This window comes from Cyanistes caeruleus, unplaced genomic scaffold (genome assembly GCF_971803275.1).
Source record: "Cyanistes caeruleus unplaced genomic scaffold, bCyaCae1.hap1.1 HAP1_SCAFFOLD_125, whole genome shotgun sequence".
Classification (NCBI taxonomy): domain Eukaryota; kingdom Metazoa; phylum Chordata; class Aves; order Passeriformes; family Paridae; genus Cyanistes; species Cyanistes caeruleus.
This window is the reverse complement of record NW_028255922.1, coordinates 43,493-64,194: the sequence shown is the minus strand read 5'-3', so window position 1 is coordinate 64,194 and position 20,702 is coordinate 43,493. Positions and strand designations below refer to the sequence as shown.

Below are 20,702 nucleotides of genomic sequence, written 5' to 3'. Positions count from 1 at the left end.
ATTTAGTGAATTTTGTGGTATTTTTTTCTTTAATGTTGTGGGATTTTTTTAAAAATTTTGTGGGATTTTGAAGAGATTTTTGTGGAAGTTTCTTGAATTTTGTGAGATTTTCTTTGAATTTTGAAAGATTTCGAAGACTCATGAAAAGTTTTTAAGCATTTTTCTTAGATTGCGTGGAAATTTGTGGAGAATTTTGTGGGATATATCTGGAATTTCATGAGCCTGTGAGAAGATTTAAGGAATTTCGTGATTTTTTTCTAGAATTTTGTGGGATGTTTCTAGAATTTTTAGGATTTTTTTGGATTGTTTTGTGGATCTTTGTAGGATTTTGAGGAGACTTGAAGGATTTTGATGGCCTTTTTCTTAGATTGTGTGGAAATTAGTGGAGATTTTGTGGGGTGTTTCTGGAATTTGGTTGGGTTTTCGGAAGTTTCAGGGAATTTTGTGGGATTTTTTTGGAATGTTGTAGTAATTTTCTGGAATTTTGTGGGATTTTGAGGAGACTTGAAGAATTGTGAGGGATTCTTCTTAGATTGTGTGGAAATTTGTGGAGATTTTTTGGGATATTTCTGGAATTTGTTGGGCTTATGAGAAGATTTTTGGAATTTTGAGGGGTTTTTTTCTGGAATTTTGTGAGGTGTTCCTGGAATTTGGTGGGATTTTTTTTAAATGTTGTGGAATTGTCAGGAATTTTGTAGGATTTTGAGAAGACCTGAGATATTTTGTGGGTTGTTTCTAGAATTGTTAGGATTTTTTGGAATGTTGTGGGGTTTTTGTGGAATTTTGTAGGATATTGAGGAGCCCTGAAGAATTGTGTGGGATTTTCTCAGGCTTTGTGGAAATATGTGAAAATTATGTGGGATATTTCTGGAATTTGGTAGGGTTTTGAGAAGATTTAGGGAATTTTGTGGGTGTTTTCAGGCATTTTTCTGGATTTTTCTGGAAGGTGGCGGGATGTTTCTGGAATTTTGTGATGATTTTTTGTAATTTGGGTGCTTTTGGAGAGACTTGAAGAATTTTGAGTACATTTTTCTTAGATTGTGAGGAAATTAGTGGAGATTTTGTGGGGATATTTCAAGAATTTGGTAGGGTTTTCTGAAGTTTTAGGGAATTTTGTGGGATTTTTTTGGAATGTTGTGGTAATTTTCTGGAATTTTGTGTGATTTTAAGCAGCCTTGATGAATTGTGTGGGATTTTTCTTAGATTGCATGGAAATTTCTGGAGATTTTTGTGGGATATTTCTGGAATATGGTAGGCTTATGAGAAGATTTAGGGAATTTTGTAGATTTTTTTCAGGAATTTTGTGAGGTGTTTCTGGAATTTTGTGGGATTTTGAGGAGACTTGAAAAATTTTGAAAGGTTTTTCTTAGATTGTGTGGAAATTTGGGGAGATTTTGTGGGATGTTTCTGGAATTTGTTGGGCTTAGGAGAAGATTTTGGGAATTTTGCGGCTTTTTGTCTGGAATTTTGTGAGGTATTTCTGGATTTCGGTGCGATTTCTTTGGAATGTTGTGGAATTGTCTGGAATTTTGTGGGATTTTGAGGAGACTTGAAGGATTTTGTGGGATGTTTCTAGAATTTTTAGGAATTTTTTGGAATGTTGTGTGGTTTCTGTGGAATTTTGTGGGATATGGAGGAGCCTTCAAGAATTGTGTGGGATTTTTCTTAGATTGTGTGGAAATTTGTGGGGATTTTGTGGGATGTTTCTGGAATTTGTTGAGCTTATGAGAAGATTTAGGGAATTTTGTGGGATTTCGTTGGAATGTTGTGGTAATTTTCTGGAATTTTCTGGGATTTTGAGGAGACTTGAAGAATTGTGAGGGATTCTTCTTAGATTGTGTGGAAATTTGTGGAGATTTTTTGGGATATTTCTGGAATTTGTTGGGCTTATGAGAAGATTTTTGGAATTTTGAGGGGTTTTTTTCTGGAATTTTGTGAGGTGTTCCTGGAATTTGGTGGGATTTTTTTTAAATGTTGTGGAATTGTCAGGAATTTTGTAGGATTTTGAGAAGACCTGAGATATTTTGTGGGTTGTTTCTAGAATTGTTAGGATTTTTTGGAATGTTGTGGGGTTTTTGTGGAATTTTGTAGGATATTGAGGAGCCCTGAAGAATTGTGTGGGATTTTCTCAGGCTTTGTGGAAATATGTGAAAATTATGTGGGATATTTCTGGAATTTGGTAGGGTTTTGAGAAGATTTAGGGAATTTTGTGGGTGTTTTCAGGCATTTTTCTGGATTTTTCTGGAAGGTGGCGGGATGTTTCTGGAATTTTGTGATGATTTTTTGTAATTTGGGTGCTTTTGGAGAGACTTGAAGAATTTTGAGTACATTTTTCTTAGATTGTGAGGAAATTAGTGGAGATTTTGTGGGGATATTTCAAGAATTTGGTAGGGTTTTCTGAAGTTTTAGGGAATTTTGTGGGATTTTTTTGGAATGTTGTGGTAATTTTCTGGAATTTTGTGTGATTTTAAGCAGCCTTGATGAATTGTGTGGGATTTTTCTTAGATTGCATGGAAATTTCTGGAGATTTTTGTGGGATATTTCTGGAATATGGTAGGCTTATGAGAAGATTTAGGGAATTTTGTAGATTTTTTTCAGGAATTTTGTGAGGTGTTTCTGGAATTTTGTGGGATTTTGAGGAGACTTGAAAAATTTTGAAAGGTTTTTCTTAGATTGTGTGGAAATTTGGGGAGATTTTGTGGGATGTTTCTGGAATTTGTTGGGCTTAGGAGAAGATTTTGGGAATTTTGCGGCTTTTTGTCTGGAATTTTGTGAGGTATTTCTGGATTTCGGTGCGATTTCTTTGGAATGTTGTGGAATTGTCTGGAATTTTGTGGGATTTTGAGGAGACTTGAAGGATTTTGTGGGATGTTTCTAGAATTTTTAGGAATTTTTTGGAATGTTGTGTGGTTTCTGTGGAATTTTGTGGGATATGGAGGAGCCTTCAAGAATTGTGTGGGATTTTTCTTAGATTGTGTGGAAATTTGTGGGGATTTTGTGGGATGTTTCTGGAATTTGTTGAGTTTATGAGAAGATTTAGGGAATTTTGTGGGATTTCGTTGGAATGTTGTGGTAATTTTCTGGAATTTTCTGGGATTTTGAGGAGACTTGAAGAATTGTGAGGGATTCTTCTTAGATTGTGTGGAAATTTGTGGTGATTTTTTGGGATACTTCTGGAATTTGTTGGGCTTATGAGAAGATTTTTGGAATTTTGAGGGTTTTTTTCAGGAATTTTGTGAGGTGTTCCTGGAATTTGGTGGGATTTTTTTTGAATGTTGTGGAATTGTCAGGAATTTTGTGGGATTTTGAGGAGACTTGAAGGATTTTGTGGGATGTTTCTTATATTGTGTGGAAATTAGTGGAGATTTTGTGGGATATTTCTGGAATTTGGTAGGGTTTTGAGAAGATTTAGGGAACTTTTGTGGCTGTTTTCCGCCATTTTTTGGGATTTTTCTGGAATTTTGAGGGATGTTTCTAGAATTTTTTGATGTTTTTGTGCAATTTGGGTGATTTTGAGGAGACTTGTAGAATTTTAATGGCCTTTTTCTTAGATTTTGTGGAAATTGGTGGAGATTTTGTGGGGTGTTTCTGGAATTTGGTTGGGTTTTCGGAAGTTTCAGGGAATTTTGTGGCATTTATTGGGAATGTTGTGGTAATTTTCTGGAATTGTGTGGGATTTTGAGGAGACTTGTAGAATTGTGTGGGATTTTTCTTAGATTGTGTGGAAATTAGTGGAGATTTTTTGGGATATTTCTGGAATTTGTTGGGCTTATGAGAAGATTTTGGGAATTTTGTGGATTTTTGTCTGGCATTTTGTGAGGTATTTCTGGAATTTTGTGGGATTTTGAGGAGACTTGAAGGATTTTGAGTGGTGTTTCTAGAATTTTTAGGATTATTTTGAATGTTGTGTGGTTTCTGTGGAATTTTGTGGGATATGGAGGAGACTTGAAGATTTTTGAGGGATTTTTCTTAGGTTTTGTGGAAATTAGTGGAGATTTTGTGGGATATTTCTGGAATTTGGTAGGGTTTTGAGAAGATTTAGGGAATTTTGTGGGATTTTTTTTGGAAAGTTGTGGTAATTTTCTGGAATTTTTTTTGATTTTGAGAAGACTTGGAGAACTGTGTGGGATTTTTCTTAGATTGTGTGGAAAATTGTGGAGATTTTGTGGGATATTTCTGGAATTTGGTAGGCTTATTAGAAGATTTATGTAATTTTGTGAATTTTTTTCTGTAATTTTGTGAGGTGTTTCTGGAATTTGTTGGGATTTCTTTGGAATGTTGTGGAATTGTCTGGAATTTTGTGGGATTTTGAGGAGACTTGAAGGATTTTGAGGGGTGTTTCTAGAATTTTTAGGATTATTTTGGAATGTTGTGTGGTTTCTGTGGAATTTTGTGAGATATGGAGGAGACTTGAAGAATTTTGAGGGATTTTTCTTAGGTTTAGTGGAAATTAGTGGAGATTTTGTGGGATGTTTCTGGAATTTGGTGGGGGTTTGAGAAGATTTGGGGAATTTTATGGATTTTTTTCTGGAATTTTGTTAGGTGTTTCTGGAATTTTGAGGGATTTCTTTGGAATGTTGTGGAATTGTCTGAAATTTTGTGGGATTTTGAGGAAACTTGAAGAATTTTGAGTATATTTTTCATAGATTGTGTGGAAATTATTGGAGATTTTGTGGGATGTTTCTGGAATTTGGTTGGGTTTTCGGAAGTTTCAGGGAATTTTGTGGCATTTATTGGGAATGTTGTGGTAATTTTCTGGAATTTTGTGGGATTTTGAGGAGCCCTGAAGAATTGTGTGGGATTTTTCTTAGATTGTGTGGAAATTAGTGGAGATTTTGTGGGATGTTTCTGGAATTTGGTGAGCTTATGAGAAAATTTTGGGAATTTTGTGGGTTTTTTTGAGGAATTTTTGAGATGTCTCTGGAATTTGGTGGGATTTCTTTGGAATGTTGTGGAATTGTCTGGAATTTTGTGGGATTTTGAGGAGACTTGAAGGATTTTGAGGGGTTTTTCTTATATTGTGTGGAAATTAGTGGAGATTTTGTGGGATATTTCTGGAATTTGTCGAGCTTATGAGAAGATTTTGGGAATTTTGTGGCGTTTTTTATGAAATTTTGTTCAATGTTTCTGGAATTTTGTGGGATTTTGAGGAGCCTTGAAGAATTGTGTGGGATTTTTCTTAGGTTTGGTGGAAATTTTTAAAGACCATGAGGGTTGTTTCTATAATTTGGTTAGGTTTTGAGATGATTTAGGGAATTTTGTGGGATTTTTTTGTAATTTGGTGGGCTTATGAGAAGATTTTGGGAATTTCGTGGATTTTTTTCTGGAATTTTGTGGAATGTTTATGGAATTTGGTGGGATTTTGGGGAGACTTGAAGGATTTTGTGGGATTTTTCTTAGATTGCGTGGAAATTAGTGGAGATTTTGTGGGATATTTCTGGAATTTGGTAGGGTTTTGAGAAGATTCGGGAACTTTTGTGGGTGTTTTCTGCCATTTTGGGGGATTTTTCTGGAATTTTGTGGTGTGTTTCTAGAATTTTGTGATGTTTTTGTGTAATTTGGTTGATTTTGAGGAGACTTGTAGAATTTTGATGGCCTTTTTCTTAGATTTTGTGGAAATTGGTGGAGATTTTGTGGGGTGTTTCTGGAATTTGGTTGGGTTTTCGGAAGTTTCAGGGAATTTTGTGGCATTTATTGGGAATGTTGTGGTAATTTTCTGGAATTTTTTGGGATTATGAGGAGACTTGAAGAATTGTGTAGGATTTTTGTTAGAATGTGTGGAAACTTGTGGAGATTTTGTGGGAGATTTTCTGGAATTTGGTAGGCTTATGAGAAGATTTTGGGAATTTTTTGGATTTTTGTCTGGAATTTTGTGAGGTGTTTCTGGAATTTGTTGGGATTTCTTTGAAATGTTGTGGAATTGTCTGGAATTTTGTGGGATTTTGAGGAGACTTGAAGAATTTTGAGGGATTTTTCTTAGGTTTAGTGGAAATTAGTGGAGATTTTGTGGGAAGTTTCTGGAATTTGGTGGGGGTTTGAGAAGATTTAGAGAATTTTATGGATTTTTTTCGGGAACTTTGTGAGGTGTTTCTGGAATTTGGTGGGATTTCTTTGGAATGTTGTGGAATTGTTTGAAATTTTGTGGGATTTTGAGGAGACTTGAAGAATTTTGAGTATATTTTTCTTAGATTGTGTGGAAATTAGTGGAGATTTTTTGGGATATTTCTGGAATTTGTTGGGTTTATGAGAAGATTTTGGGAATTTTGTGGATTTTTGTCTGGAATTTTGTGAGGTGTTTCTGGAATTTTGTGGGATTTTGAGGAGACTTGAAGAATTGTGTGGGATTTTTCTTAGATTGCGTGGAAACTGGTGGAGATTATGTGGGATATTTTTGGAATTTTGTACGTTTATGAGATGATTTTGGGAATTTTGTGGATTTTTTTCTTGAATTCTTGAGATGTTTTTGGAATTTGGTGGGATTTCTTTGGAATGTTGTGGAATTGTCTGAAATATTGTGGGATTTTGAGGAGACTTGAAGGATTTTGAGGGATGTTTCTAGAATTTTTAGGATTATTTTGGAATGTTGTGTGGTTTCTGTGGAATTTTGTAGGATATGGAGGAGACTTGAAGAGTTTTGAGGGATTTTTCTTAGGTTTAGTGGAAATTAGTGGAGATTTTGTGGGATATTTCTGGAATTTGGTAGGGTTTTTAGAAGATTTTGGGAATTTTGTGGGGTTTTTTCAGGAATTTTGTGAGATGTTTCTGGAATTTTGAGGGATTTCTTTGGAATGTCGTGGAATCGTCTGGAATTTTATGGGATTTTGAGGAGACTTGAAGGATTTAGTGGGAGTTTTGTTAGATTGTGTGCAAACTTGTGGAGATTTTGTGGGATGTTTTTGGAATTTGGTGGGCTTATTAGAAGATTTTGGGAATTTTGTGGATTTTTTTTCTGTAATTTTTGAGGTGTTTCTGGAATTTGATTGGATTTCTTTGGAATGTTGTGGAATTGTCTGGAATTTTGTGGGATTTTGAGGAGACTTGAAGGATTTCGTGGGGTGTTTCTAGAATTTTTATGATTATTTTGGAATGTTGTGTGGTTTCTGTGGAATTTTGTGGGATTTTGAGGAGACCTGAAGAATTTTGAGGGGTTTTTCTTAGGTTTAGTGGAAATTAGTGGAGATTTTGTGTGATATTTCTGGAATTTGGTAGGGTTTTGAGAAGATTCGGGAACTTTTGTGGCTGTTTTCTGCCATTTTTTGGGATTTTTCTGGAATTTTGCGGTGTGTTTCCAGAATTTTGTGATGTTTTTGTGTAATTTGGGTGATTTTGAGGAGACTTGAAGAATTTTGATGGCCTTTTTCTTAGATTTTGTGGAAATTAGTGGAGATTTTGTGGGGTGTTTCTGGAATTTGGTTGGGTTTTTAGAAGTTTCAGGGAATTTTGTGGCATTTATTGGGAATGTTGTAGTAATTTTCTGGAATTGTGTGGGATTTTGAGGAGACTTGGAGAATTGTGTGGGATTTTTCTTAGATTGCATGGAAACTTGTGGAGATTTTGTGGGAGATTTCTGGAACTTGGCAGGCTTATGAGAAGATTTTGGGAATTTTGTGGATTTTTTTCTTGAATTCTTGAGATGTTTCTGGAATTTGGTGGGATTTCTTTGGAATGTTGTGGAATTGTCTGAAATATTTTGGGATTTTGAGGAGACTTGAAGGATTTTGTGGGATGTTTCTAGAATTTTTAGGATTATTTTGGAATGTTGTGTGGTTTCTGTGGAATTTTGTGGGATATGGAGGAGACTTGAAGAATTTTGAGGGGTTTTTCTTAGGTTTAGTGGAAATTAGTGGAGATTTTGTGGGATATTTCTGGAATTTGGTAGGGTTTTGAGAAGATTTAGGGAATTTTGTGGGGTTTTTTTTGGAAAGTTGTGGTAATTTTCTGGAATTTTTTGGGATTTTGAGAAGACTTGAAGAATTGTGTGGGATTTTTCTTAGATTGTGTGGAAATTTGTGGAGATTTTGTGGGATATTTCTGGAATTTGGTAGGCTTATGAGAAGATTTTGGGGATTTTGTGGATTTTTTTCAGGAATTTTGTGAGGTGTTTCTGGAATTTGTTGGGATTTCTTTGGAATGTTGTGGAATTGTCTGGAATTTTGTGGGATTTTGAGGAGACTTGAAGGATTTTGAGGGGTGTTTCTAGAATTTTTAGGATTATTTTGGAATGTTGTGTGGTTTCTGTGGAATTTTGTGAGGTATGGAGGAGACTTGAAGAATTTTGAGTATATTTTTCTTAGATTCTGTGGAAATTAGTGGAGATTTTGTGGGATGTTTCTGGAATTTGTTGAGCTTATGAGAAGATTTTAGGAATTTTGTGGGGTTTTTTCAGGAATTTTTGAGATGTTTCTGGAATTTGGTGGGATTTCTTTGGAATGTTGTGGAATTGTCTGAAATTTTGTGGGATTTTGAGGAGACTTGAAGAATTGTGTGGGATTTTTCTTAGATTGTGTGGAAATTAGTGGAGATTTTGTGGGGTGTTTTTGGAATTTGGTGGGCTTATTAGAAGATTTTGGGAATTTTGTGGGGTTTTTTCAGGAATTTTGTGAGATGTTTTTGGAATTTTGTGGGCTTATGAGAAGATTTTGGGAATTTCGTGGATTTTTTTCTGGAATTTTGTGGAATGTTTATGGAATTTGGTGTGATTTTGAGGAGACTTGAAGGATTTTGTGGGATTTTTCTAAGATTGTGTGGAAATTAGTGGAGATATTGTGGGATGCTTCTGGAATTTGGTGGGCTTATGAGAAGATTTGGGGAATTTTATGGATTTTTTTCTGGAATATTGTTCAATGTTTCTGGAATTTTGTGGGATTTTGAGGAGACTTGAAGAATTTTGAGTATATTTTTCTTAGATTATGTGGAAATTAGTGGAGATTTTGTGGGATATTTGTAGAATTTGGTAGGGTTTTGAGAAGATTTTGGGAATTTTGTGGATTTTTTTCTGGAATTTTGTGGAATGTTTATGGAATTTGGTGGGATTTTGAGGAGACTTGAAGGATTTTGTGGGATTTTTCTTAGGTTTAGTGGAAATTAGTGGAGATATTGTGGGATGTTTCTGTAATTTGTTGAGCTTATGAGAAGATTTTGGGAATTTTGTGGGGTTTTTTCAGGAATTTTTGAGATGTCTCTGGAATTTGGTGGGGTTTCTTTGGAATGTTGTGGAATTGTCTGAAATATTGTAGGATTTTGAGGAGACTTGAAGGATTTTGAGGGGTTTTTCTTATATTGTGTGGAAATTTGTAGAGATTTTGTGGGATGTTTCTGGAATTTGTCGAGCTTATGAGAAGATTTTTGGAATTTTGTGGGGTTTTTTCAGGAATTTTGTGAGATGTTTCCGGAATTTTGAGGTGTTTCTTTCGAATGTCGTGGAATTGTCTGGAATTTTGTGAGATTTTGAGGAGACTTGAAGGATTATGTGGGATGTTTCATCGATTGTGTGGAAATTAGTGGTGGTTTTGTGGGATGTTTCTGGAATTTGGTAGGCTTATGAGAAGATTTTGGGAATTTTGTGGGGTTTTTTATGGAATTTTGTTCAATGTTTCTGGAATTTTGTGGGATTTTGAGGAGCCTTGAAGAATTGTGTGGGATTTTTCTTAGCTTTGGTGGAAATTAGTGGAGATTTTGTGGGATATTTCTGGAATTTGGTAGGGTTTTGAGAAGATTTTGGGAATTTTGTGGGGTTTTTTCAGGAATTTTGTGAGATGTTTCTGGAATTTGTTGGGATTTCTTTGGAATGTTGAGGAATTATCTGGAATTTTGTGGGATTCTGAGGAGACTTGAAGGATTTTGTGGGATGTTTCTGGAATTTTTTGGGATATTTTTGGAATGTTGTGTGGTTTCTGTGGAATTTTGTGGGATATGGAGGAGAATTGAAGAACTTTGAGGGATTTTTCTTAGGTTTTTTGGAAATTTTTAAAGATTGTGTGGGATGTATCTGGAAGTTGGTGGGCTTATGAGAAGATTTTGGGGACTTTGTGGGGGTTTTTTTTGTAAGTTTGTGAGGCGTTTCTGGAATTTGGTGGGATTGTTTTGGAATGTTGTGGTAATTTTCTGGAATTTTGTGGGATTTTGAGGAGCCTTGAAGAATTGTGTGGGATTTTACTTTGATTGTGCGGAAATTTGTGGAGATTTTTGTGGGATATTTCTGGAATTTGGTAAGCTTATGAGAAGATTAAGGGAATTTTGTGGATATTTTACTGGAATTTTGTGAGGTTTTTCTGAAATTTTGTGGGATTTTGAGGAGTCTTGAAGTGTTTTGAGGGGTTTTTCTTAGATTGTGCGGAAGTTTTTGGAGATAATGTGGGATATTTCTGGAATTTGGTAGGGTTTTGAGAAGATTTAGGAATTTTTGTGGGTGTTTTCTGTCATTTTTTGGGATTTTTCTGGAATTTTGAGGGATGTTTCTGGAATTTTGTGATGTGTTTGTGTAATTTGGGTGATTCTCCTGGTTTAGGGCAAATTTGGGAGAAAACCTCCAGTGGGTTCCCCCGGGAAGCAAACCCACGTGGCCCCTTTCTCCCACCCCCCATCCAGTTCGGGAAGAGATTTCTCTGAGAGAAGTGGAAAAAACCTGTTTATTTCCCAGGCACAGCACTACCCAGCACAAAAATGAACGATATCAAATTACAAAACCTCTCGCCCTTCAGCAGAGATGAGGAACTTCAGAGGGTCTCTTTCCTGGGGGTGTTGGCTCTGTTATCAGTCCCTCTGGCGCTGGAAAATGCCGCTGCCCAGGCTGGGCTCCCGGTAGTCCAGGGGTGCTCCCGGTGCTGCCCCGAGTCCCCAGTCCAGAGCAGCTTCGATTCGTTTCAGGAAAAGGGAAAGAAAACAGTCCAGGAAGACCTCTCTGCTCCGGCTAGCTGGAAAGCCAAGGCGATCTGTGTCTTGTTGTCTGTCTGTGCTGTAGTCAAAACTCCCGATGCGGGGGGAGCAAGTGCAGTCTGATAACAGACTTGGTGCTTCTTTTCCACTCACTTTTACTCTCAGATGGAATTTTAAGAATACAGAACCTGTGTCGGGGTTAGGTGGACGAATGGGGATACAATTTAACATCATAATCAACCCAGGACACACGCCCACTGTGCTTTCCAGCTGCTTTGCTCCAGCTCCTCCCAAATCACCACGAATTCCACTGAACTGAAACAAATCCAAATCCTCGTGGGTCGGGACAAGGGCAGGGAGAGGTCACTCAGGGATCACCATCAGGGGCACAACAGCCCGACATGGGGAAATGAACTGAGCTTAGGACTGAGCAAATCAGACCAGGAGAATGAGGATTAAAATCAATCTTGAGAAACACCTCCTCCCGCTCCTGAACTCTTCTGTCCGGGCCGCTGCTCGCGGGGCACAGAGAGGGGCCCGGCCGTGTCCCTCGAAACCTCCCTGGGAATCACCCCAGAGCCCTCAGCCTTCCTTGTGCCCATCCCCGGGGCCCCTTGTCCCTCCCAATGGCTCCCGTGGCTCTCCCAGTCCATCCCAGCCTCTCCCAGTCCATCCCAGCCTCTCCCAGTCCATCCCAGCCTCTCCCAGTGACCCCGCCTGTCGATCTCGCCTCTCCGTGTATCTCTCGCCCCCCAGCCAATCAGAGCGCGTCTCTCTGATGACTCATCAGTTGCCGGGCAGATCCACAGAGCCGAGAGCCCCGCGCTGGACTCGGCCTCCCAGTGCCGCGCACTTCATTCCTAGTCCCGCCCAGTGCCACCACAGTCCCTCCCAGTGCCACCACAGTCCCGCCCAGTGCCACCACAGTCCCGCCCAGTGCCACCACAGTCCCGCCCAGTGCCACCGCAGTCCCGTCCAGTGCCCCCACAGTCCCTCCCAGTGCCACCACAGTCCCTCCCAGAGGCCCCAGAGTCCCTTGCACTCCTTTTTAGCCATTTCCAGTCGATTCCTGGCTCATTCTCACTTCACTCCCAAAACTCCACGCCCTCATCCAGTGTCCCAGTATCCACTCTCATCTCTTTCAGTGCCACCCCAGTCCCTCCCTGTCCATTCCCAGTCCCTCCCAATGCCACACCACTCCTCTCCACTCTCTCCCAGTGCCCATCCCAGCGTGTCCATCTCGCTGGTGCCCTCCAGCTCCCAGCCCGGCCCCGGCCGCCTGCTCTGCTCCCTGATGGATTTCTCCCCTGCCCACATCCAGCTGAGCTGCTCCCAGGGCCAGCAGCAGCTCTCGGGCCACGTGCTGGCCACTGCCGTGCTCCCCAGCGGGGACTGGAGCCAGCAGCTCCTGGTGCTGCTGGAAACCGCCCCCGGCAATGCGGGCTCAGCTCCAGCTGCCAGGTGGAGCACGGCAGCCTGGAGCACCCCCTGAGCCGGCACTGGGGCACGGCCCGGCCCCCACAGCGCCGGGGGCAGCGGGGGAGGCACTGGGGGGGCCCAGAGGGGGATTGGGGGGTGCTGGGAGGAACTGGGAGGGAGTTTGAGATAGACTGGTTTAAACTGGGGAAGGGATTGATGTGCTTAGGATGGCTGGGAAGGGGTTTGAAGGATGTTGGGGAGGGTGGGATGGGGTTCTGGGGGTCTTGCTGGACCCTGGGAGGGAGTTTGGGGGTGCTGGGTGTCACTGGGAGAGATCTGAGTGAGCCTGGACGAGCTGGAAGGAGACTGAGGATTGGAAAGCAGGGATTGGGATGAGGTTGGTTGTGCTGGAAAGAGACTGGGAGGAGTCTTGATGAGTCCTGGTGGGGCTGGGAAGGGACTGGGAGAGGGTTTGGGGGTCCAGGGGCAGTGGGGAGAAATTGGGAGGGGGCTGTGGGATCCTGAGAGGAACAGGAGGGGCTCTGCTGGGTCCTGGGGAGGCTGGGAAGAGACTGGCAGTGATTTACCAAAATAGCAATATTGATCGAGTATCAACATCAATCTGTTAATGGACAAAAAACCTCTCCAACAGTTTAAAGTTACAAAGTGGATGTTTAATCACAGCACTGGGCAAGTGCAGGAGTCACCCCTTAATACGCACTGCAAGCTGACAAAAGATTCCAGTGTCTATTTATTTACAAAAGTCTTAAATATCCAAAATACTAATACTTATTAATACTAATGCATATGCATAATGCTAGCACCTCCCATGTGCCACTTCGGATTAGAATTCATGGTAATGATTTTAATGTCATTACACCTGCATGGTTGGCTCCCCAATTTGAGGAGGAGGTCATTTTGGTGTGGAGGGTTCATCAGGAGATGAAGGAAAACCGCTTTTCCTCACTCTCACCTTTCTGCCTTTACAATGGTTAACATTACAAATGACATTTGGTCCAACTCCAGTTTCCTCCCTTGTGACTTTTAAATGGGTTTCCAGATGTAAGGTCTGTGATCTTCCTGAACCCGTTTATCAGTTTCTCTTTTCTCATTATAAGCACAGCTGAACAAATATACAATGAAAAGTAATTTTTTATCTAAGTCCGAGATTCATTATCTCAAATCCTGCTTCTCACTTCATCATTAACTCTAACTAGTTCCAACAAGGCCTATCTCTAGCCAAGACCCCTAATTTTTCTAAAATTACTAATTGTTTAAAATTAGTGACTCCAAAGGAGGTTTCAGAGGGTCCTGGGTAGGCTGGGGGAGACTGGGAGGGTCCTTGGAGGGGCTTGGGGTGTCTGTGAGAGGTTTTGGGGGTCCTGACCTCTGCAGATGCCCCAGGGATGCCATCAAACGCTGCCCAACGCAAGATGCTGATGGGGATTGGAGTCTCAGTGTTGGGCTTCGTCTTCTTGGCACTGGGGCTTGGCTTCTGCCTGCGCAGGAAGGTGAGGGAGGGTTCTGGGGGTCGTGTCTCCCTCACCCAGAGCGTTTGTGCTCCCCTCTGGGCCCCCGAGCCCGGTGTCACCCCCTTTTCTCTGCCCACACAGCTCCTGAGGCAAAAGGTTCCAAGGATTGAAAGTCAACAATTCCCATTGTCATTCTGTATCCTGTTGAATTTCCATTCCCCTGATTTCATCCAGGTGTCCACAGGGAGCCAGGAAGATGTGGAGCCTCCCAGCCAGGTGTCTTCCCAACATGGATCACCAGGACCACGGATCACCAGGGCTCTGCCCAACGGGGGTCACTGGGGATCATCCAACGCCCATCCTCCCATGGGGGATGGAGCTGGAGCAGCGCACGAAGCTCTTCCCGCACTCGGGGCACTCACAGGACTTCCCTTACTGGGGCCTCCGTTGGTGTCGGGTCAAGTGAGAGCTCCGTGAGAAGCTCTTCCCACACTGGGGACACTCGTAGGGCCTCTCCCCACTGTGGATGCGCCGGTGCCTGATGAGGTTGGAGTTGTGTTTGAAGCCCTTCCCGCAGTCGGGGCAGCGGAAGGGCCTCTCCTCTGTGTGAATCCGCTCATGTTTGAGGACATTGGAGCTGGTCCGAAACCTCTTCCCACACTGGGGACACTCATAGGGCCTCTCCCCAGTGTGGATGCGCTGGTGCTCCCTCAGACTGGAGCTCCACCCAAAGCTCTTCCCACATTCCAAGCAGGTGTAGGGCCGTTCCCCTGTGTGGATCACCTGGTGTCTCATCAGGTCAGAGATATTTCTGAAGCTCTGCCCACATTTCCCACACTCATAGGGTTGTTCTCTCATGTGGATCTTCTGGTGATTCCTCAGGCTGGAGCTCTGGCTGAAGCTCTTCCCACATTCCCCACACCCATAGGGCTTTTCACCAGTGTGGATCACCTGGTGCTCGATCAGGTGAGATCTCTTTCTGAAGCCCTTCCCACATTCCAAGCACTTGTGGGACTTCTCCCCCAGCTCTGAGCTCCGGCTGGATCTCTGGCCGTGTTCCTGGCACTGGGGGGATCTTTCCTCCTCGCAGCTCCCTGGACTGGGTTTCCAGCCCCTCCTCATGCAGGATCTCTGGGGCTTTTTCTCCTCCTCTTCCATCTGGACACAGTTTGGGAATGAAAATTCCTGGTTAGGAGGAAAAGGAGAGGAGAGCGCCTTGGGCAGGGGGTTCCTCCATGCCCAAGTTCATCTCAGAAAGTCATTGGGCATCTTGTGTCTGTAACAAAGCAAAGCACCAAGATTCAGCCCAAACAAGAAAACAATGATGAAAAACTACCCAAACACCAAATTCAGGAAAAACCCCCTCCAGAATACAAAGATTCAGCCCCTGCAAAAAAAAAAAGCACCAATATTTAGCCCAAAAAAGTTCAGAAACACCAAGATTCAGCCCCATCAAAATCGTGGATCCCCTCCCCAGTCACCTCCAGGGCAACACTCCTGGAACTGCACATACAGGGAGAATGGAACGTTGTCCTGCTTTCTCTTCCTTCTCTCCCACCTCCTCCTGTGGCCCTACTCTTCCTCCCACTCTGCTTCCTCCTACTATTTCTCCTCCTCCTGCACCTGCTCCTCCCACGTGAATCCTTCGACCGTTTTGTTCTTCAAACCTGCTTCTCCTTCCCTTCTCCTCCTGCCCCCAGGCCCAGCACCCACTGCCGTCTCCCTCTTCCCCCCCAGTCCCACAGCATCCCACCGCAGGGGCACGGATGCAGCTGGGCCAGCTCGGCCTGGGGCAGCGCTGGGCTCTCGGCCGCTTCCGCCCGCACTCGCTCCCCACTGCAGCCGCTCCCGCCACCACAGCGCGGGGGGGCCCGGCCTTGGCGCTCCCCCCTCCCACCTCCCCAAATTCCCCTCCAGGGGGGCGCCAAGGCCCGGGGGGGAGGGGCGCAGCTGGGCTCCAGCTGGGGAACGCTGGCAGCTGCGGCTCTGCCTGGACACTGATGAGTCATCAGCGCCGCGCGCTCTGATTGGCTCAGCCCTGCCTGAGCCCTGCGCCTGCACCAAGGGGGGACACCCTGCTCCAGGGGGGATGGCCCCAAAACGGGGCAACCCCAGCAAAGGAACAACAACAAAGCCTCTTTACAAACTGATCCCCTCAACCTCATTGCACATAGGGCCAGGGACGTGGACATAAGGAAGTGACAGGAGGAGCCATCAGCTGCACAAAATGTTATGAATTGATGACACAGACTGCTGCTCAGCCAAGGTCCTGCTAAATTCATCAACTTCCAGAAGAACAACAAAGACTTAACACAGCCATCAATATCGTTAGCTATACAAAAGTGAGGTACATATTAAGGGGGTATGTGGGAGGTGCATTGGGAAGTCTGTGCCTCTCCAGGACTTCAGCCAATGGGGAAAGGGAGAGGGAGATGTGACCAAGAAAATTAGGATGAAAAGGAGGCTGTGTCCTCCAATAATTGGAGAGACCCCATGGGAAATGTCCCATAGCCTCGCCCTATTTTTATGAATGAAATTACTGTTACAGGACTCCTCTGCCTTCCTTGTGGACAGAAACCTCTGGGGATGTCAATTTTTCCACACACCTTGGGGCTCCTCTGCAATTCCTTCCACCGTCCGGGCCGGCGGGCAGTGAGTGCAGCTGAAGGGGCCTCACCCAGTTTGGGGGATCGGCTCCCTCGGCTGGCGGCGGCACCGGGCATTGATTGGGTACCCGAGAGTGAGCAGGAGACAGACGAGTGACGGATCAGGGCGGCTCTCAAGAGTCGGCAGGGAGAGAGCACTGAAAATCTCAGCAGTGACTACAGTGGCATCTTAGGGGAGTGAACATGGCAGGGCACCCAGGGAGGGGACAAAAGGGAAAGCCACAATGGGGTCCCAGCCAAAGGGATGAGGATCCCAAAATATCTCTCAAGGGTCCCTTGGGAGCATGTGGAGGTCGTTTGCACATTCTCCCAGAGGGAATTAAGGACATGGACACCCAGGGGGGCAAGAAGGGAAGTCCAGAAGGGATTTAGACAACAGGGGATGGATGGTGTTGGTGTGCTGGGAAGGGATTGGCTGAAGGGGAGTGTGCAGGAATGTGCTTAAGGCAAGAAGCAGCAGGAGGAATCCACGGGGTAAGAAAAATGATTATATAAAAGAGGAAAAAGAGAAAAATACTGAGGATTGGAAGGATTTTCAGAAGGGTCTTATCCTCAGAATTTGCCAGCTGACTCAGATCCTTTGTATCCCAGTTTTGGAGGACAGGAAAACAAGGAGGTGAGGATTTCAGGGGGTTTCTCTGAGCTGGGAGCGGCAGGAGCGGGCGCAGAGCTGCGGCACCGGGAGCACGGGCTGGGGGCCTGTGGGGAGCTGTGGGGCCGGGCCGGGGCTGTGGGGCAGCCGGGGCTCAGCGCCGGGCGCTGCCTGAGCCCAGCACCCCCCGGGCAGGGCCGGCAGTGGCCCCCGGCCCCCAGGAGGCTGCGGGACGCCCCGGCCGCTGCCCGGCCCCGTGGAGCTGCCGGCCCTGCCCGCCGGGGGGGCCGCCTTTGGACACTGCGGCAGGACAGGGACCGGCTCTGGGATACGGGCTGGGGAGGGGAGCCTCAGCACAGCCAGCACGAGAAAGGAACAGCTCACAAATGGCGATTAGACCTGCAAGGATCCACATGATCTTTTAAGCATTTCCTGGTGGGTCCCTGGAGACAGGAAGGATTTTGCAGAAAGCTCAGCAGCTGCCACAGGATGAGCACCCACAGGCACTGAGGGGGGCTGCAGCAGCGACAGAAGAAGCCCCTGCAGCACTTGCTCACAAAGGCTCAGCAGCTGAATGCAGCAAGGGATGAGCAAAAGGCCAAGCTGAAGGCAAAGGCCATGGCACAGTTCCTACAGCCCCTGAGGGATCAAGCCCAGGGCCCAAGGGGGCCCCAGCACCCAGGGGACACCCTCGGCCAAAGCACCTGGCACAGGCATTGCCCTCCTGGCCAGGGTACAGCCCACCCAAACAGCCCCTGGCAAGGAATCAGCCTTCCAGCTGCAGGGCACAAGGACACTGCAAGCACAGACAGCAGCACCCTCAGCACCAGCAAGTCCAGCCCTTGATGGACACGCATTCTTAGCGGTGGCACAGCTCCCATTCCACCAGGGACCCACCACACTGCAGCCCTTGGGAACACAGGGTGGCTCTGGATCCAGAGGAGACCTTTCCTGATGGACACAGGGGCCTCTCCATCCAATCAGAATCTTACAATAAAAGGGGGGAAAATTGTTAAGGAATATTTTAGCTATTGAGGCACTAAGTGGGAAAGATGAGTGGGTGTGTTTTATTCAGCCACTATTAACAAATGTGGGGGATGGGTTTAAAATGCAGGAACTTTTATTTGCTCACAATTGTGATTGTAATTTACTGGGAAGGGATTTGATGGCAAAACGGGGAATGCAAATTAATGTTGGAAAAGGTGATACAGAGACTGGTTCTGTTGTACCTCTGTGTCAAATGTCTGGCAGAGCCTAGGCTGAAGTGAACCCACAAGTGTGGGCAGCCCCAGGGAAATTGGCAAAATTAGATATGGAGCCTCTCCAAATTTCCCTGAAGCAACCAGGACAAGAGGTGTCCAAAAGCAATCCCCTGTTCCAAGGGAGGGAAGGAAGGGCTCACAGCCTGTCTGGGAGTCCTGCTCAAGGCACGGCTTGGGGAGCCAGGGATGGCTCCCTAGAATGCTCCTATCCTGCCAAACAAGAAATCCAATGGAATCCACAGAATGCTGCAGGACCCAAGAAGAAGAAATGAGATGATGAAACCGAGGCACCCCACACTCTCAGATCCTTACACCAGCCTGAACCAGGTGCCCCCCTCACACTGCTGCCATTCAGAGCTTGATGCAAAAGATGCTTTCTGGGGATCTGCCCACTTCCAGAGGATGCAAACACAATTCTGCCTTGGGCTGGCAACAAGAGCTAGAAGGGAAAATGCTCAAGACATGGACGGTCCTTCTGCAGGGATGCACGGAAGCACCGGCCTGATTGGGGCAAGCCTTGCAGGAAATATCAAAGGAATTGACCTCACCCCCAGGGACTGGCTTCATGCAGGATGTGGAGGACTTGATCCAGTCAGAAAAACAAGGAGAAGAGGTAGAGGAAGCCTCTGTGAAATGGCTTCATTTTCAGGCAAAAAAACAGCTTTGAGTATCTGAAAAAAAAGGAAGAGCAAATGGTAGAGAAAATGGTTAAACATTTGGGACCTATTTTGACTGAAGGCTTGTGGTGTATTGACCCTGAGAGAGTCCAGGGAAACTAAGAAATAATGTTACCCAGGACTAAAATGTAGCTGGTACAATTCTTACAATTAACAGGGAATAGCAGGAGCTGGATTGAGGATTCTCTCTTCCACCCAGAACATTACATGAATTTTTTTCCCCCATATAGTCTCAATGTTATGGAGTGGACATAAGAAAGAGAACAAAACTCAACAAAATGAAAAAAATAAAATGACAGATGCCCCAGCCATGGCTCTTCCAGACTCAGAAATCTGAATTGGAAGGGAATATTAAACAGGCCACCCCTGAGCCTGCACTGAAGGCAACGCAGCAGCAGCCAGGGCTCCCCAGCGGGGGAAGCTCCTGGGCCTGCCCACAGATCCTCTGCTCAAATCCTCGGCCTGGCCACCCTCCTTTGCCATCTCCAGCCACTGCGGGACAATCCTTGCTCTCACTCTTGCACCTTCAGGCCTTTCTGTGCCTGCCCTCGCCACAGCTGCTGGGGAAGGCACCGGGACAATTCCACTCTGCCTCTCAATTCCACTCACACTCTGCCCTGCCTGGGATGAGCTGCTGGCAAAATAGACAAACTTTAAAATGGCTTCAAATCTTATTTCTCTAAAGGAACTTGGTTTGCCTTCGCCTTGGGGAAAGGAAATTTAAAGGTTTTTTTAAGGGATGTTTCTTTTCCACCACTCAGCAGAGATGAAATTAACATCTCAACAGACTGGGAATAGCCCAAAAGATTCCCACCAAGATAACGACCAACAACAAAACATCAACACCCAGCAGCAAACATCAACCAACATCTTACCCCAGACACTGCCCCAGGCACAGCTGGAGACACCTGGTCTGGTAAAGGCTGAGCAGAAAATCCAGGAGTGCCCACCTAATTCCCATCACAGGCACAGAAATCCGGCTGCAACAGGAAACCAAATCCTAACAACTCCACACCTTCAAACCAATGAACAGTAAACCAAGGGATTTCTATGGTGTCAGAGTGTATGAATTTAGAAAAATCTAGTCAAACTCGTGTGTCATGGAATGATTTTCTCTGCACACCCAGCCTAAGTGTGCATGAAATTATTCCTGTTGCACATTCTGGCCAGAATCAAGTAATGTCTTATTTTTCTAAAGACACTGTTGAAGAGTTTTTGCTTTTCCCAGTTTCAGTGAAAGGATTACACCGTTAGAGTAATTTTTTGTAATAATTTTACTTCTATATTGTTGGTTCTGTTTGGGCCAGTGGTGTGAGAATCAGTTTTAGTCCTAGGAGAAAGAAAACACTTGATTGCTTTCTCATTTTTGTTTTATATTTGTACTTGACTCTTAGTCATGACAAAATGATGGTATGAGTTTTTTGATGTTCCCCTTTAAGCTGCACTTTGAAAACTAGAAGAGCTTTAAAGTTGGTGCTTTAACACATAAACAATTATTAGAATATTGTTTAAAAAAAAATAAATAGCAGATCTGTGGGGGGCCACGTGTGAGTCACGGGATGTCTGCCCTGGAAGAGAAGCTTTGCTCCAGGCAGCCAGGAGAGGAGCTTTAGAAATGCAAATTAACACTGATGGCCCAAAGCCTGCACAATGGACCAGGGGCTTCCTGCCTGCAGGAGGAATTGGGCTGATTCCAGGAAGAAAAAACAGAGGCAATGAGTGAATCTGCTTGGAGATAG

General features: G+C 44.3%; 2 protein-coding genes across 2 annotated transcripts in view; both read right to left on the bottom strand.

Moving 5' to 3' along the window:
• Positions 1-20,702, bottom strand: part of LOC147646087 (uncharacterized) — an 84,691-nt gene that overhangs the window by 63,213 nt on the left and 776 nt on the right. Inside the window, exon 2 of the mRNA XM_086873947.1 lies at positions 18,835-18,957. Within this exon, the coding sequence (XP_086730073.1) occupies positions 18,835-18,853 (19 nt within the window). The 5' untranslated portion in view covers positions 18,854-18,957. The remainder of the gene's footprint in view (positions 1-18,834; positions 18,958-20,702) is intronic.
• On the bottom strand, positions 14,199-14,924 carry LOC147646088 (uncharacterized). Its single transcript, XM_086873933.1, has 2 exons — positions 14,625-14,924; positions 14,199-14,540 (listed from the first exon to the last, which is right to left on the bottom strand). The coding sequence occupies exons 1-2, from the start codon at positions 14,922-14,924 to the stop codon at positions 14,199-14,201; spliced, it is 642 nt and encodes a 213-aa protein (XP_086730059.1).